An 18,133-nucleotide genomic window follows, 5' to 3' on the forward strand; every position below is an offset into this window, starting at 1 on the left:
ACAGGAAGAAAACGTGATAATTGTGGTGATGAGCCTATAATAATAACAATATAGCAATGTAACATTACAATACATGATACTTGTTAAATGCTTTTATCCAAAGCGACTTACATACTCAATACTGTGGGCAATCCTCACAGGAGCAATTTGGGGTGAAGTGTCTCAGGGACACAACGACATGCTGACTGCAGTGGGGTTTGAACCTGTGACCCGCTGAGCCAAACACCGACGCACAACCCACTGCGCCACACGCCTCCTCCTCTGTAAATAAGTGTCTTTAATCTTCACAGAACTCCTGATTTTTTCTCGCAAAATTGTGAATTTTCAAACACAACTTTGTGACATTATTCTTTAGAGAATTGCTGAATTTTGCAAATCTATAATTGTATAATAATAACAAAGAAAATGGTAGTTTTATCTTGTGAATTTGAGATTTGTTTCGTCTATTTACCGCTTTAATCTCAGAAACTATCCAGGTGTGTTTCCCTAAGGAATCACCGGCTGCTTCATTGATATATATATTTTTTTTAACGACTGTGCCTGATAAACCATCCCAAAATGCTGCCATCGAAAACCTGAAATCACTGAGAAAAAAAAGTCAAGACATACCAGAGCCATTGTTTACAATTTTATTACCGTTATTGTTTTCCTGTCAGATAAAGCAGATAGAGAGGAGCGTAATAATCAGATCCAGCGAGACGACTGGACCGTCTGAGGTGAGTACATGTTAGAGATACAGGGCTACCCCCCCCGACATATATGCTACATAACACTGTCCGTCTCATAAACAGTCACATTCATGACAAAGAGATATTCTGAGGTAAGCTAGAGTTGGCTAGTGTTGTACTGAGCAAATAAACATAACGTATGTAGTGTTTATTTATAGTCGTATCAGGAGCTCATCTCTACCTTGGCATAGCTTTGGCATTAGGAGGTAACACGGTAGAGAACAAGCGTCGTCGTCCATTTCATGAACATTTAGGGAGTAACCCCCGAGGCCCGTAAATACAGGGGACAATGCAAGTCAGCTATTCAAGTTTGACAAATAACTATATAGTGCTAATGTGAAGGAGAGCACCCATAGACCGTGTATATCCTCCGGCTTGTTTATGTACATCTCTAGGCCCAAACGCAGGTTCAGTCTGCTTCCCTCTTTCCATTAGAGTGAGATCCACTTTGAAGTGCAGCTTCGCAGTCATACAAACTTACAGGAGCTTAAGCTTTAGCTTATTCCAATAAAACACAAGGTGCTTTTAGCATGTAGCATTATGTTTTTGATCACATTTGTTTTAGCGTTCTTTCCAACGTAAAAATAAAAAACTATCTGAGTAGACTTATGAGTGTAGTCTAGCTTCACTGGCTGAGTGGAGGATGAGGATTATAATACAAAAGAAATGAGCGAACAGCAGCATCCAGTATAACAAAGAAGACAGATAAAAGAGAGACTGTGATGTATTGTCCTAGGCTTGTTCTGCTAATATAAAAAGGTATAAATAACACATCCTGTTTGGTTAAGATGAAGAAATTAAAGCGTGTTTTTCGACAATTCTTCACTGTCATTCTTGATCCACCGTTTCTTTTGGGATTTACCTGAGATTCCAGTTTTCCCTCAGGGCTTTTCTGACTTGATAGCAACAGCACGTTATCGACTGATTGGATCAAATCGACTGATTGAGGCGGGGGTCAAAGACGTTCAAGCAAGCAGAGGGCGTTCAAATCGCCATAGACTAGAAGTAAACAAACTCTCTCCCCACAGCAACACACACCTGACCTGCAGGCTCAGCACTCTCACCACAGTCCAAACAACCACTCTGTGAAAAGGCAAAAAGAAGGCATGTAGCGAGAGAAAGAAAAGCTTAAAATGGGCGAGGTATCCTTTACATAATTCTCCCTCTAAGGAATTTTAATACCATCTTGGAATGCACTATATATGGATATATATATACTGTATATTGCCATTAATATAAGCAGGATTACTGTTGATAAATACAGTGGCCTCCTTACCATCAGGAGCCCCCTTCTCCCTTTCATTCATTGGGTGCCAAAGCCCCCCAAAGGCCCTACATGTGAGGAGGAGGAGGAGACACTTATTGTTTCCCTATTTCATCCGATTAAAATGTGACGATCCAACCGGCTTTTGGTCACTCTTCGTCCACACTCTCCCTTTTTGAATCCTCCTCTTTCAGATCCAGCACCTGAGCGGGGGGGCTCGGCAGGGCGGTGACCTCTGCAGGAGCCAATGAGGAGGGGTCCTGTTGGTCAACCATCCTGTGGGAGGGGGTCTCTTCCTGTGGGGAAAAGTATGGTTAGTGTTAGAAAGCCCACAAGTTGACATCATGAGTTGATAAGTGTTTGTTGATGTTATAAGTATGTGTTTGTTAGCAGTGCTGGATGCTAGTGGTAGCTTAGTTGCTAACTTCTCTGTATTAGTGTATTTCACTTGCTTGTTTAATTCAATTGTATTGCTTCTATAATTGTTTTCTTACAGATGATTGTAGTTGTTACAGACCACACACACACACACACACACACACACACACACACACACACACACACACACACACACACACACACACACACACACACACACACACACACACACGGCTAACCGTGTGAATAAAGTATTTTAAAGATCAGGGGCCTCATGTATAACGCCGTGCGTAGGATTCACGTGGGAAGGTTGCTTACGTAGTAGAAATCCGAAAAATAGGTCCATAAATTTTCCGCCACTTCCCGATTCACCAAACATTGCGTACCGGCGAGGAAAGTGCGTACGGCACTTCCTACGCCGGTTTCCCTTTATAAATCACAACCGACTCGAAATGCGGTGCAGCTTTTGCGGGCTTCACGTAACGCCCATATTTGCCTATAAATAGTCAAAGAAACGCCCATTCATTCATTCTGACTTCATGAAGGAGATCGCAGGAAATGACGACAGAACAGCTACAAAAGACGTCTCACACCGTGTCAGATTCTGGTTATTTTGGGGAGGTGGAGATAAATCATATTGTTTGGTGGATGCAGTTTGAACCAGAGCAGCAGCATGGAGGTCGGATCGTCACCAAAATAAATAAATAAATAAATGGTCCGAAAAAGGTTCATGACAAAAACAATACACATAGCCTTCCTCAGGCAGTGTGTTTGTACCCGGGGACAGGAGACCCCCCCTTGATGAGAGACTGTAAGAAGTGATCGGGGAATCCCTCCGGTGTGGAGTCATGACGACTGGGTCTGAATTATGTTTTTGTATTTGGTGGTTAGTGTTCCAGCTGTCGATCAGCTGTGCGCAGCGTCTCCACTGCAGCCTGTGGTCTGAACCTATATGATCTCACACCCCCCCCCCCCCCCCCCCCCCCGCAACTCTATATCCACCAGTTAAAGGAAATACAACTAATTGTGTGTGTTATATTAGCTGTACATTTACCACATATGGTGTTCTTAGCTTCCATACATCCTGTGTTTTACGAGCGACTTATCAAGTCTTAGCAAACGGCAATAAAACACGATTAAACGTGATAGTATATAAAACCATGCTCGTATCTACAAACCTATAGAAAAGCCACACGGCGTCAGTTTTAAAGTAATGCTGTCCTCCTGCTTACCGCATCATTTATGAGAAAACATTTCATAACATTAACACAACATATTCGAGATGGTTTTAAATAACATTTCCGTATTTATTTATTTCTCCAAGTTATGTGTTTGTGTGCACTGAGGAGTCTCAAACAGGCGTTTGTTTAATCATTTTAAGAGTGGCTTTAATCAAAGTTTGAAAATGAATTCTTCATATATGATAAATGAGAGGTGACATTTTATTTATGGTATTATTTCCACATATTTCTCTCCATTCTTCCTTCTGCCAACGGTGTCGCAGTTTCTTGTCTCTCCCGTTGTTGTGCTTAGTGCGTACGAGTTTGCGTGGAGGACCGCACGTTTTCCCATCAAGTTAGTATTTTATAAATCGCAAACATTGCGTAGAAACTGGCGTACACCATTTTTTGAGCGTATATCGCTTTATAAATGAGGCCCCTGAACCGAGAAAGTCTGTTCTCCGTGTTATTTTACACACCCATCCACACCGTGCCATCTCTAGAACCCAATTCCCTGGAGACCCCATCTCCTTTATAGGAAGTGTAAGGAAAACATTTGGATTTACACTTTGTATTCACTTGTTTAGAAACACAAGGGGCGCTGCTATTTCTGTGCTCAATGCGGTAAACATGTGTGATGAAGGTGTTGCGCTGGGCTCTATCATGCAATCGAAAGTGAAACTTAAGCTCGTTCCATTGCGGAGATATTCCCGCGAGAGTGCGGAAAGCTTACATTTATTTATTTATTTCCTATGTGACATTTGACCAATATACTCACGGACCACTAGGGGGCGCTCATGGACCACCAGTAGTCCGCGGACCACACTTTGAGAAGCACTGAGGGCTTCAAATTAATCAAAAATGTTATCAAAATCGCAATATGGAAAAGTGAAATATCAAAATTGAAGTGTAAGGGCAAAATATGTGGAAGTATCAGAATGAAGTGTTGTTGTGCTGGTCCTAGGCTACAGACTAAAATAAAAAAAAAAGTGTTTGGTACATATCTACATGAAACAATGTCATTAAATAAATTATAAAAATCACACCATGATCATTTAATATATTTTTTCATTAGATTTTGAACGTTTCAAAAATTATTATTCCCTTATAAAAAAAATCTCAACTGGTTATTTGTTCCAAACCGGGAAGTCCTACTTTGGAAGTGCATTTGTTTTCCAGACAGTGACCTCAACAAGATAAACTACATTATCCTAGCCGATGTGTCCTCCTGCTACTCGTCTGTTTTTTGTTTCTCCTCACGTCACCAGGGGCGGTTCTAGGGGGGGCCAGTGCCCCCCTGACACTGACCTCTGACCCCCCTGTGGCCCCCCTAACAATGACTTTTTTTTTTTTTTTTTTTTTTAAATGTATATTTTCTGGTACTCAGGATTTTGTTGCTGTAATGTGAGATTGTGCAGACACCCTTATGTAAAGTAGAGATGTAACTGTTCATTGCCTTTATTTTTATATAAATATGGTGTTAGTGCAAACATTGCACTATAACTTAAGCTGAAGCTAACAGTAATAACTATAAGATCTATCTGAAATAAATAAGTGTACTGAAACAAATACCAATAACTGGATTGCATTATTTTCTTATGCGCAATTACTTCATACTGTCTAGTTCTCTTTTTCGTCCTGCATTTATTGTGCCCCCCTCAGAAAATAACTGGCCCCCCAGTCAAATTGGTCTAGAACCGCCACTGCACGTCACACAGAGGTGAGTTACCTGCTCTGAGAAGCGATGGTTCACCTGATCGCTGAACTCCTGCATCTCTCCCTCCTCACCGTTGGAGTGGCAGCTGGGACTTGGCACCTCAATGCCATGGCTTTCCAAAATGGCAGCTTCTGATTGTTTGAGAGGGGAAAGCAGAGGAAGAGATGGATTCCTCCTAATTATTCTATGTGTAATCACTGTCCACCCCAAACTTTTTTTTTTTTTAGATGCATGTAAGGTGAAATAAACAAGTGTATCAGATCCTTACCGATGTTCGCTCTTCTCTTCATCTCCTTCCGACGGTTTGCAAACCAGTTGTACACTTTCAGTGCAGTCACACGCTCAAACTCAGAGATCTTGCAGCCTGGGGGGTGCATGCAGAATAACATTTCAGACGTAGCCACAAAGCAGATGTCAGAGGAACAGTATTTGTGTTGTCAGTACCTGGTTTCTGGATGACAGAGTTGCAGGCGTTGGCTATCTCTTCTCTCTTCGACTCATCCGGGTACTGGTTCTCCATGAAGAAACTGGAGGAGATCCACAGTAATGGAAACAGTGATATGAGATCTATTTTAAGATAAGGTGCGCCCTTAACTCACCTTTAGTATTGATTTTAGTAAGGAGAATATGTGTACAGTGAAAGCTTCAGGAGAAGGGGGGATGATAAATGGAAGCATTAAGTGGATGAGTTTTCAGTTTACATGCTTGAATCCCTTCTTAGACCTTGAAATTGATTATCTGGTAAATAACTGAAATGTATATATCCAGGTTCAGATATTTTTTTCTGTCCAATATTTCCTCCTGCACGTCATAAAAATGATCTCACATTACAAAACATGCATGGATCAATTCCTCCCAGCTTCCTCTCCCCTCTGTGATGCCCTATCCTGTCCACTCTGAGACACACACACACACACACACACACACACACACACACACACACACACACACCATCTTCACCTCTACTGTATCGTCCTTGTGTCTGAACTAGCTCATGAGGATCAGCACTGCAGTAGAGTTGCGTAACCGGGGGGGTCTGCTGGTGAGTGTGCTGTTATTACTGAGAGTGCTCAGACTGCAGCCGAGGAAGAGGAGGAAGAGGAGGAGTCATACTCCTGTTTCCCTGCATCCCTTTGGTTTACTGACAACACTGTCTGGGACTAATATGTCTCCTCTCCAGAGAGGAGAGGAAGACATATAATATACCTAAGAAAAATATCTTATAATCTGACTTGCAATGCTTTGGATTGTGAGCAGGAGGCAGAGTTTATTATTACTTCTTAGATAGATTAGACAGTAGATGGAGAAAATAACCAACATCCCACGTTTTTTGAGCCAAATATGCAACTGCGTGTGTTAATAATTGCACGTTTTCACTGCTCATAGGATATGCGGGTTCGGGTCGGTTTGCGGATCTTGTGCCGACGTGTCGGGTCGGTTTGCGGATCTTGTGCCGACGTGTCGGGTCGGTTTGCGGAACTAATTGGCAATATGTGCGGGTGGCGGGGCGGGTTTGGTATTGCACGTCGCGGGTGCGGGGCGGGAGCGGGTCTTGAAAATCAGACCCGTGCAGGACTCTGGCAGGAGGGTACCACAGTAAGACACTAAAGGACATTTTAAATAACAGGGCTGTCAATCAATTCAAATATTTAACTGTATTTAACTTTCACATTTGTTATCCGTTTTAAATATACCTTAAAGGGACATTTTTCCAGTTTTTAAATCACCTTTTAAACAAATATGTTTGCTTTATAAAAAAGTTATTTTTATTATTATGGTAACAATGCAAAACAAAGACAAGATAATATATACATTTTTTTTTTGTACTTGGATTTTAAATATCACTTTACGTTGTTTCTCTATACATTTTAAATTATTTAAATTTTTGAATTTCTACTTATATATCATTTAATTATATTTTTTCATTTTCTGTTTATATATTTGTATTTAATTTATTATTTAAAACTCTTCATTCAGTCAGTCTCATGTGTTGGTTTTCTAAACATTTATTTGTTTACTCAATAGTAGTCAATAGTTCAGTTTAGCTAAATGTCTTTACATGACTAAGATCTTCATTATTGATGAAGCTCAAAAGAGTCATTTTATGGTACCAACCTTTAGTCAGTGAGTATAATTTAGTCTAATATAACGGTGAAGCCACCCCTCTGTGTTGCTCACCTCTCCATGATGGACTGGCACTCCTTCCTCCAGGTGAACCTGCTTCCTCTGCGCAGCCTCAGCGGCCCCCCTGCCATGCCTCTGTCTCCTGACATCATCCCCGTCCTCCAATCAGGCTCCTCCTTCACCAGGGACCGCATCGATAAGGTGGCCCCTGAACCAGAGAGCAGAGTTTATCTGTTGAGTTCAACTAAACAAAGACTTTGGGATCCAGCTGATACAACAGGTGTTTGTCTGGTGCATTAAAAAGGTCCCCTATTATACTGTTTTTCATCAATAGCTCTCAGAAATATACAGAACATGTCTCTGATTGGCTGAAACACCAAACAGATAATTGCAGCATCCCATAATCCCCTCTGTTTCCAAAGTGCTGATTCTCTGTCTGTTACTTCAGATGAAAATAAGGAGCCCCCTCCCCACGCCCCTCTGAGAGAGATTTGGTTACAAAGAACTCAATGGTGCTCTAGGAGGAGATTCAGGTGATAAGGAGGGGGGGGGGGGTTACCTTGGTTGGTGATTGGCTAATGGTTACACAAGACAAAACATCGTTATGACATCATAAAGTGGCCAAAATCTGATCAGCTCATTTTCAGACAGGTTTTTATAGAAATGGATCAAAAAAGAGAGAGAATCTTTGTTCCTGAAACTTTCAGAGTCTCTTTCACAGAGGGGACACATGTTTGATGTAGAGGAGACATGTAGAAGTGGATTTTGCATAATAGGTGACCTTTAACAAAAGGTCTCTTGTACTTAAAGGTCAATGTACTAAGGTGGGGATGGCTTGTATCACACATACTAAAGAAAACAACCCTTTGCCAACAATTCTGCTAAATAAATCACCTTCTTTTTTTGAATAAATAATATGCAGTGCTCTCATTTAGCAAAGACTTCCAGATATGTTGTTGCATCTTGTTTTTGCTAAGTTATAACTCAACTTCTACACTGAGCTCAAACTAAGCAACATTCTGCTACGATGACAAAGTCAACAGGATTTCACGAGTATTCTTGGTTTGGATCTGAATCCTCTAGTTCAGCGGTTCCCAACCTTTTTCCACGTAAGAATCTAATAAATGTTCGCGGCCCACATTCAACCTTAAACAATACGGAGGCTAAATAAAGTTCTGATTGGTCAATTCAGGCCATGTGACACGTTGTCAATCCAGCAGAACAGACCGCTGTCAAGGACTGTAATGACCGTTGCTAAGGAAGATCGAGAAAGAGAAAGGAAAAGAGAGAAAATCTTAATAATGAAATGTTTCCACACAAATCTGAATGTTTTGCTAATTATTTGGCGGCCCACTTGCAATGCGGCCCACAGGTTGGGAACCCCTGTTCTAGTTTAACTGTCATTTGAGATCCTGAAAGCATCCTTCACGAGCTAATAAAGCTGCTACAGGGTAACATGCAGGGGGGCTTATGAGCAGGGGTCCCTTGTGGCAGGCTGGGAGAGATTTTGGAGAGGTTTTTTTTTTTTAGGGGGGGGAGGGAGTTACCTGTCTGTGATTGGGCGGCGGCGGCGGCAGCAGTGTACCACGGCAGGCAGTGCACAGCAGCTCTCTCTGCCTGCTCCACACGGGGGGGGGGGTTGGGGTTGAGGTTGGTGGTTGGGGTTTGGGGAGACTGCCACTTGCCCCTGCTACCGTCCCGTCTCTGTCCCCCCCCCTGGTCCCTGGACATGGGACTCACGCTGTGCTGGCTTTCACTCCACCTCAGCCCTTCAGTCGGGACAAAACCAACGGCCACCATCAGTGACACCAGATTAGGCTAATTGGAAATGGACTTAATTGGGTTAACTGACACACTCCTGTAGACCTGCCTGACCGTGGTTTTTTTTTCGTCAGAATTTAACAACAAATGCCTGCTTTGTAATATGTTTTGAATGTTCTCGCCAATTCAAAGTCAATTGGACTAAACAACACTGCTTCTCTTTCAGATAAATGATGCGGCAGGTCTATGAGAAGCAAAGCATGTGGTCCCTGAGAGATTGTTAGTATCACTGTTAAATGTTAGCCATGTAGGAATGAAAACCAGCACCAGAGTACCTCCAGCAGCTGAGAACTACAGAGGGGCTCAGGCAAAGCTTGGGGGGTTTAGGGGAATATAAAGGGTAAAGATGAAGGAAGACAGCGGGGTCTGCAGAGGGTCCATCGGCTTATCGTGTCAGTTAAAACCCTGCTTTACTGTCGGACAAACACTTGTGGTTACCGTTTTACCTCCTGAAACCAACGTCCCATCGGCAGCCTTGAAAGGCATGTTTTTTTTGCACCATTAACCAGAATCTGTAAATACACACATATTGTCCCATTTTCAAATGTCCAACAGTCCTTGTAAGAATCTTGCATTTCTGTCAAGAAAAATGACCAAATCTGAGCTTAAAAACTTTGTATTATCATATGGCTTAGTCTAAATTAATATTTTGCCAAAATTAAACCATGTAAGATCAAAATAACCTGTAAGAAAATTCAATTCTGTGCTTCTTAGTGCTACGTGTAAGCCATGGCTTGAATAGTTCAATATATATTTATTATTCAATAATATTGGTAAGACTTGTAGGCTCTTGGCAAATCTATTAATTCCATGTCTTTCCCCCAAACCTTTGTAAAATAAATGATCAAATGAATTCACCTTGTGTTTCTCTTTTTTTATGATTAATGCCAAAAACTGCACAAAACACACTTTAAGTTCTAGCAGTTATGGTGTCTTTGCCGAGAGGTGCGGGACTTTAATTAGTGAAAAAATAGCGTGTAAAATCTGACCGAAAGCAAAGAAAGAGTCCTTGAAAAATCTTCGGGTTCAGTCGGTTAAACCATACCAATATTTTAAGTTATTTTCTCCCTGTATCTCAGACATAGAGAGGTCAACACCTTCCCAATCTGTTACCCTAGCCTGTGCAGAACAACCGCATTCACCCGCTTAAGTTTCATTCCAAACCAGAAGGCCTCATGGTATTGATTCACATCTCCAGTGACAGGACTCCCTTTATCATTTGTCTTTTCTCTGAAAGTATAGATTTGTCTCATCGTGTCCTTGCTTGACCTCGAGGACCAGGGTGGGGTTAGCGTGAGGAATTAAGAGGTGTGTGTGGCTTCACCATGCAGGAGGAAGACGAGGAGGAGGATGGGAATAACGAGATGGTGGGGGAAGAATAGCAAGCAGTGGTTCACATTCACGAAAGAAAACGCTTTTTTATTCAACTTCCCTTCCTCATCTATCATCATTAACCTGACGTTCAACCTTGAGGCACTTCCTCATAATCATTCCTCCTGTTCTGTACATCCATCACACTTGTAATGATCTATCCCCCCCACTCCTCTGCTCTGTAATAGTCAGATCCAAGCCCTTATCTGAAGTATAGTCTAGCTGTGACCCCTCACCTGGGTTGTTCCTCTCCAGCAGGTACCAGCGGTAGAAGGCTCTGCGTTTGGAGTCGCTCATCTCCAGGCCCTGCTGCAGCAGCCACTGGGAGATGTAGCTCTGGCTGATGCCTGCGGGCAGAAATAGAGGCATGTTATCTCCCCACGTTCATTTATAGACTGATTTATTTCCCGCTGCACTAACAGTAGGGTTTGTGAGATCGGCCGGGAGCCAGGCGCTGAAAAACTCCTGTTACGCTAATGAAGACGTCCCGATATCAATGGTTTAATTGAGGATGTGATTTGCTGCAATACGTTGGTGAACATACAATTATGTTGAACAACAACGTCACTTCTTATTCTACAGACGGATCAATGTGTTGCATGTCCAACGATTCCATAATAACAGCAGGTAAATAGATGTTTCCTCTGCATCTACTGTAGATTACTACTGTACAGTATATTTAGTTGACTAAAATCCAATGACATTAAAGGTGGGGTATGTAATTTATTTCAGAAACACGTGTTGTTATATTCCATGGAATGTTCCTAACATCCCGATAGCAATAAATACATTAAAAAAAATTCATCTGTGGAAGCCGTGGCTGTGCACAAACTTATCTCGTGCCCTCATTGGTCATGTGCGCGTTCGTGTGTGTTGGAGGAGGGGCTCTGTGAGGAAGTCTGAAGGAAGAGGCAGATTTTTTTCCCGTTGTGTATTTTCAAATTCTAGCGCACTCGAGCTGGTTTCCCCAAAATTACCTACCCCACCTTTAAGTCAGCTAAAACTAGACTCAAATTTAAAAAACTGATTACGAAATATGACTAAATAAACTAAATGTAATATTAGTCAAAAATACAGACAAGATCAAATGTGCAGTTAAAGTTTACCTTATTCTATTAAATGAACAGTGGAATGAAACGCTTTTTTTCCCAGCTAGTTGGTTAAGTTAAGCTTTTAATTATGTGGTTACCTGTTAGCTTTGCAGCCAGTTGTGTTTTGAATTGCAAATTAGTGCAAAAACAACAACCTGTGAAGGCTTTGGCACACTTTAAACGTGAGAAAAATGCACTTTTGCCTTGAACCGAGAAACAATCTTGAATCGGGACATATAGAATACATTTCCAATCAAGAGTTAGTCAACGTTTCCCAACCTCCTTTAAAACAGCACTATGTATGCCGAAAAGTATCCTGTAACATGTGTATTAACTTTACTAAGTTCCCACAGTACCTGTCACCTGGCCCACGATGGCCTGAGAGATCCTGCGGTTGTTGAGGAACGTTTTGATCTCCTCCTTCACCAGGTTGCTGTCTCTCCTGAAAGAAGCCATCACAACGGTTACACACTGTGGTTAAAACGGCAGCCTTTGCTCTCACTAACCTTATTCACTGCTGCTTCTGCTTTTCTCAGCCATCCCTGAACACCTGACCTGAATTAACTCCGCTCAAATTCTGGAGAATCAGCGTGCCGCCTCGGGGGAGTGAGGCTGTCATTATCTGATGTTATAATAGTCCATACCGTTCTCGTCTAACAACACTGTGTTACCTGCTGGTCTCAGGCCAGTCAGACTGTGGCTGAAACCGGTCTTCCCAAACAAGCCTTCAAAGTTTTTTATAAAAATAGAAATCATTAAAACACTATCATTGCAATATACTATCCAATACAATAATCCTCAGCTTTGACAATTTCATTCTGTTCTAAAAAATTAGATTGGTATCAAAGATCATATACAATCCATTTCACACTTTTTACCATTGTGCAAATCTATATACTATTTATATTTTATACATATAAATATATATGCCATCCACCTTCTGTTGTGTGTATATATATATATATATATATATATATATATATATATATATATATAATATATATATGGTCCTTACACACCAAACTGACTAAAAGAACACGTCCCGATGGAACGTCCGCCTCACGTCTCCTGCGTCTTGGCCATGTGTCGCACTGGAACACACCGCAAAAGACTTCAGCCGACGGCCAAGAAGCACGTACGAACTGCTCATGCGTGAGTGCAATAACTCTCCTGACCATGCGGGCGGTAGTGTTGTGTTCGTCATTCAAAAGAGGCAACAACCGAAAGACAGACTGCGTGATAACCGAGAGAAGAAGAACAGACTGCGTGATATAAACAAACAACAAATAGCGTGTGCGTTCCATGTTCACTCTACAGCGAGAAGCTCATGACGCTTTCCCGAACCTGAGTCGAGAGCTGGAGTTAAATGAAACCTCAGATTTGCCTTCTTAATAGTTTGTTTGGGTCCCTCACTTCCGTTTCGCTTCTCATGCACTGATTCGCTAGCTGAACAGCCAATCAGAGTGATTTCTTTGGCCGACGCCCTTTAGCCGACAACCTCCCGTGTTGAATCGGCGGCGGAAGGTGTCGGCACGGCCGAAAAGACACGACGGTGCGGGACACACCAATCTGAGTAGAGCGACTGGACGCTCATCGACGACCAGACATCTATCGACGGCCGAAATTGGCTTGGTGTGTAAGGGACTTATGTTGCATGAAATATAATGTTATGCAATGTAGTAGTAAAGGACTAGTGACAGGTAATTCATGTCAAGAGCATATTGTGTGGGAATCAGGTTAGAAAGAAGGCCTCACAAACTGTGGAATTAAGAGTTTGAAGGTAAAATGAAAAGACCACCTTCAGTAGGTTCAGGTAAACTTTCTCTGAAATGAATCGGGTGCGAAGTTAAGATAGGAAAATGGACAAAAGTAAAAACTCCCCTCTCACGTGCTACAAAACTAACAAGGTCCTACGAAATAAGTTAAAGTGTTAAGTAGGAGGTCCGGACTCTTCAACTGGCCCAGCTAAGATCTTTTCCAACTCTTCCTCACCTCATGTACTCTTCCACCTTCTCCTCCAGGTCCCACTCCTCCTCGCCCATCATGTCGTAGCTGAACGAGCGTTGCACCGCCACACTGGGGGGGTAGAGAGGTGGTGGGGAGGCCTCGTAGCTGTTACTGGGGGACAACGCTGCTCCGTCAGCCGGAGGTCTGCGTGTGGCCGAGGCGAGGGACAGCGAGGAGGCGGAAGACGAGGAAGAGGAAGGAGCCGGAGCAGCTGTGGTGGTGGGTTGTTGTTGTTGTTGGTGGTGGTGGTGGTGGTGGAGGGGGTGGGCTGGGAGTCACAGTTTGAGGGCGGGCGGTTGGTCCGAGTCCAGCCTCTCCAGGGACTCCAGCGCGTGCAGGATCTGAGGCTTGGTCATGCCGGAGAGACGCAGGCGCTGCAGGAGGTCGATCTGCTCCAGGGTGTAGCGCGGCTCCACCTCGCAGCACTCCATCCGGGCTTCTGCACAGAAATGGGATCAGAGCAAATTTGATACTGGCGTTTATGAAGGAAACACAAGAGCAGTTTTGTAAGTGAATATGAACCAGATGTAGCCCTATTAATACTCCTCTCTTGCTCTCCCCGAGGTTACTAACACTTTTTCCTCCGGTAACTGTGTTTTTTTGTTGAATTTTCATCCATTTTCCTTCTTTTCTTAGAACTAACCATTTATTTGCAATTGAAAAGAATACCTTTAGCCGCTTTCACACCAAGTACTTTGCCGTACTTAGTTCCCAGCACTTAGTTCCCAGCACTTAGTACCCCCATGGAACTAAGAGCCGATCGCGTTCACACTGGAATAAGTTCCCTGAGGGAGGATTACGCAAATGAAGCCGCTGACGTCACTTTACTGGCAGGCCTCAAACCACTTCACGGCGTATACTGCCACCCAAAGTCCCCGGACGGAAGTCCCCGGAGTTGGGGACTGGCTTCAGTAGAAGCTGCTGGGACTCCAAGCCAATAGAAATTAGAACTGGGGGTTTTTCTCACCAGGAAAGTAACTCTAGCAGGCACTAAAAGAATGGGGTTAACAAGTCCTCATGAACTAAGTTCTCTTTTTGGTGTGAACGCAAAATTCCCAGGAACATCTGAACTAAACGGGAAAAGTACGGGGAAAAGTACTCCGGTGTGAAAGCGCCTATTAAGTCATTTTCACTATTCGGATCGGGAGGGTTTGGAGGTGTTTGAGTAATCTATCAACCGGTACAGGTACAATCATTCAGTGTCCCAATTGAGACAATATCTTCTTCCATTTTAATTGTTTCCTTAGACCTAACCATCCGTTTAATATAAAAAAACAATTATCGCATGTTCAGATGGACAAAAAGATAATAAATACATAAAAATAAATAAAATAACAAGTAAAGACAGATGAGTAAATAATAAATATACATAAGTGGGTAACTGAAACATATTGTCTTTTTGAATTGAAAATCAATAACCATTAAGTCATTTTCAACTATTCGTCGGGAGTGTTTGGAGGTTGTTCAAGTAATCTATCAACCACGGCCATTTCTTATAGAAAAGGTCTACAGAGTATATTTTAAACTCTAAAGTTTGAGAAAGAGTACCAGGCTCTTTGGAACTGTTTCCTTGTCTGATGTGAGGCTCTAAGGACAGAGGGGTGCAAACTGTAAAAGTCCCCTGAGACAAATGTCAAATGTATGATACTTTGATTGATCGATAGGCACCAAACGACTGCATGCTTAGGTTTATCTCTCACCAGATAAACAGCAGCAGAACTTCACACAGTGTTACCAGGACATATACGGCTATATTTATTCCACCTTTGATAGATATTAAATTTAGATAATGTGCTGCAACTTCCTCAGAACCTGGGAGACAAACTTGTAATGATGAAAGGATTATAATAGATTGAAACCCAAATAAAAACAGACTCTCAAAAGCTGAATTCAAACGCCACACGTCCTTTGTGGTTTATTATTGTCTCCTAAATGCAAATCTGATTTAAATTACTTTAGTATCATAACACACCAAATAAATAAATAAGAGTGGTGTGTTAAAACTGATACTTGGTAGGGGATACAAACTTCAGTCTGCATTCTCCTCTGAAGAACCCTTGGGTCCTTTGAAAAAGTTGGCACACTTTCAAACACTTGGCTGCACGGGACACTTGGGCTAACCTTGCTACATTGTGCCAGGGGGGGAATTAAAGTAAGATCACCCCCGCATACATTAACCTAACATCAGGTCCACTCAGCCTAGTCCATATCCATCCATTCATATATCTATCCACCTTTTCATGGCCTTTACCTGCCTGCCTAGGCACATGGTTGTAGTAGAAACCCTTGCCCCCTTCATTGTGGCAGGCTACAGTGTGAAAAATCACATTAAACTCAATAAAAAATTAAGCATTTGTCATGACCTTGCATATATGTATGGGGACATAACAAATACTGTTCACCTGTCTGATGAACCCACGCTTGAACTAGGTACTATTCAATAAGTTTTGCACTTGATCAAAAATATACAGTGCAACTACCCTTATTAAAACGTTAATTATGTTAAATGTGAACATGCCAAATTGACCAGGAGGAGTCTAAGATTGTTTAGGATATATGTCAATTGCAATACTGTTAAATACTGTATGCACTTACCCATCTGATGATCCCACTCCTTTAACTAGGTTTAGATATTATTAATAATGAGTTTTGCACACAAAAACAGCTCAAACAAGCAGAGCCAACTACTTTTAATAAAAGTTGATCATGTTAAATGTCATTCATGCCGAATTGAATTGAATATTGAATATTTTTAAGATGTGAACATTCCAATACTGTAAATACTGTATGTACTTTTTTGATAGGCAGCAGGACAAAGTTGCCTCTCCAGATGCAATGTGTGTTTACAGGACAGAATGCAATCAGATCCACAGCATGTCTGGATATGTTATGGGTGCTTTTAGTGCAAAACAAAGCTAGCTTTCACTCTTAAAGTTAGTGCAACCTCGTCCGGTCACTGAGGTTATCTTACCTGGTGGAGGGGGGGACACAGACACGCGCCCCGGGAGCGGCTCGGCGCGAGGGGTCGCCGCGGGGACACACCACTGTCGCATGGCTGTCAGCTGGACCTCTACAGAGACAGGAGACTTGCTGCAGTGTGTTGCGGTTAAACGGCCTCTATTAGCATGCTGGCAAACCCACAAGAGCAGATGACTCGCTGGCAGAAAGCTAAATTGGCTAAGCTAACGCCGCCGTCAACTCTGGCTGGTTCCCCTGAGCTCCAGCCTCCCATCGATAGCTGCTCGCTGCCTTGAGTAAAGTTAGCAAGTGTGAGTGAAGTAAAGAGCGGAGGTAGTGCAATTAAACCTTCAGAATAAAATCATTTGTGGGTTCCTTACAAAATTCCGTTTTTAAAAGTGTTATGGTTGGTCTCTGATAATAATGACATCTGACTCAAATCATATTATCATAAGAGCAGATGAACAGCTCTGACTACAAAAACCTTACTTAAAATCATGCATAAGCAATACATTAGTGTTTAAAACTGCACACAATTATGATTCTGATTTAGTAGTGTTTGGCTGTGAAATAAACCTTTCTACACTTCACCCTTATGGCATATTGTTCCATGTACCTGACTTAACATTGACTAAATCCATATGACCTTTGTACCTCTTTAAATATGTAAATGTGTATATTTAAACATTTTGATTTATGCTACTATCACTGTTTTTTACATTTTATTTCATACCCTAATGCAGTGTTTAGCTAATGCTATTTTTAAGTTTGGAGACAGTTCTTTCAGCACAATGTAAATGTAAAACAACAGTGTGTTTCTTCTGCTCTTTCTCTAGCTGCCTTAAAAGTCGCTGGAGAGACTGTGGTTTTATTTTTGAAGGACCGATAAACCATTACTAATGAGTCTTCCCAACTTGACACTTCATTCTTGTTTTGGCTAACAACTTATCTCAAACTTGCACTTTTCTAGTAACATCTGCCATTATTCAAAATATGTCAAACCTGCACAGATAAACATGGCACGAAGCAAAACATTTTGTGTGTAAAGTCTAGACAGGGCTGGGACATAGCATGTTGCTAACGAGTTAGCTCGGTAGTTAGCAACGTTAGCTATTAGCTAGCATCGGATTGTCCCACCGCGGAGCTCCCTTACCTCCCGTTGCTGTGGAGAGCAGCAGCCGGCTGGACGGTGAGGGAAGATGGGGGAAACTGTGGAGAAAGTGTCGGTCCACCCAAGTCCAATATAGAAATGAACTCCTTGGCTTGGTCCTGTGGTGATTTAACAAACAGAGGGTGGACGATGCAGGGACATATTGTCTTTGCAGTGGGGAAATTGTGTATGCAAATGTGGGGAGTCTGTCTCAATTTATGACCCCTCACCCGATACCACTGTCAAGCTAGCAGAGATATAAATATGATTTCCGGTCATACTGTACTGGAAACAGCATAGCTAA

General features: G+C 42.2%; 1 protein-coding gene across 1 annotated transcript; it reads right to left on the minus strand.

Moving 5' to 3' along the window:
• Positions 1-615: 615 nt before the first annotated feature.
• On the minus strand, positions 616-18,065 carry zgc:91944 (uncharacterized protein LOC436941 homolog). The gene is given in 14 exon segments (XM_034195823.1): positions 616-2,288; positions 5,320-5,438; positions 5,576-5,671; positions 5,752-5,834; positions 7,486-7,639; positions 8,979-9,032; positions 9,035-9,152; positions 9,154-9,200; positions 10,860-10,970; positions 12,071-12,156; positions 13,707-13,939; positions 13,942-14,004; positions 14,006-14,160; positions 16,693-18,065. Coding segments are annotated over 14 exon segments (1,548 nt in total). The 5' UTR covers positions 16,775-18,065; the 3' UTR covers positions 616-2,141.
• Between the last annotated feature and the right edge of the window lie 68 nt (positions 18,066-18,133).

Source organism: Gymnodraco acuticeps, unplaced genomic scaffold (genome assembly GCF_902827175.1).
Source record: "Gymnodraco acuticeps unplaced genomic scaffold, fGymAcu1.1, whole genome shotgun sequence".
NCBI classification, from domain to species: domain Eukaryota; kingdom Metazoa; phylum Chordata; class Actinopteri; order Perciformes; family Bathydraconidae; genus Gymnodraco; species Gymnodraco acuticeps.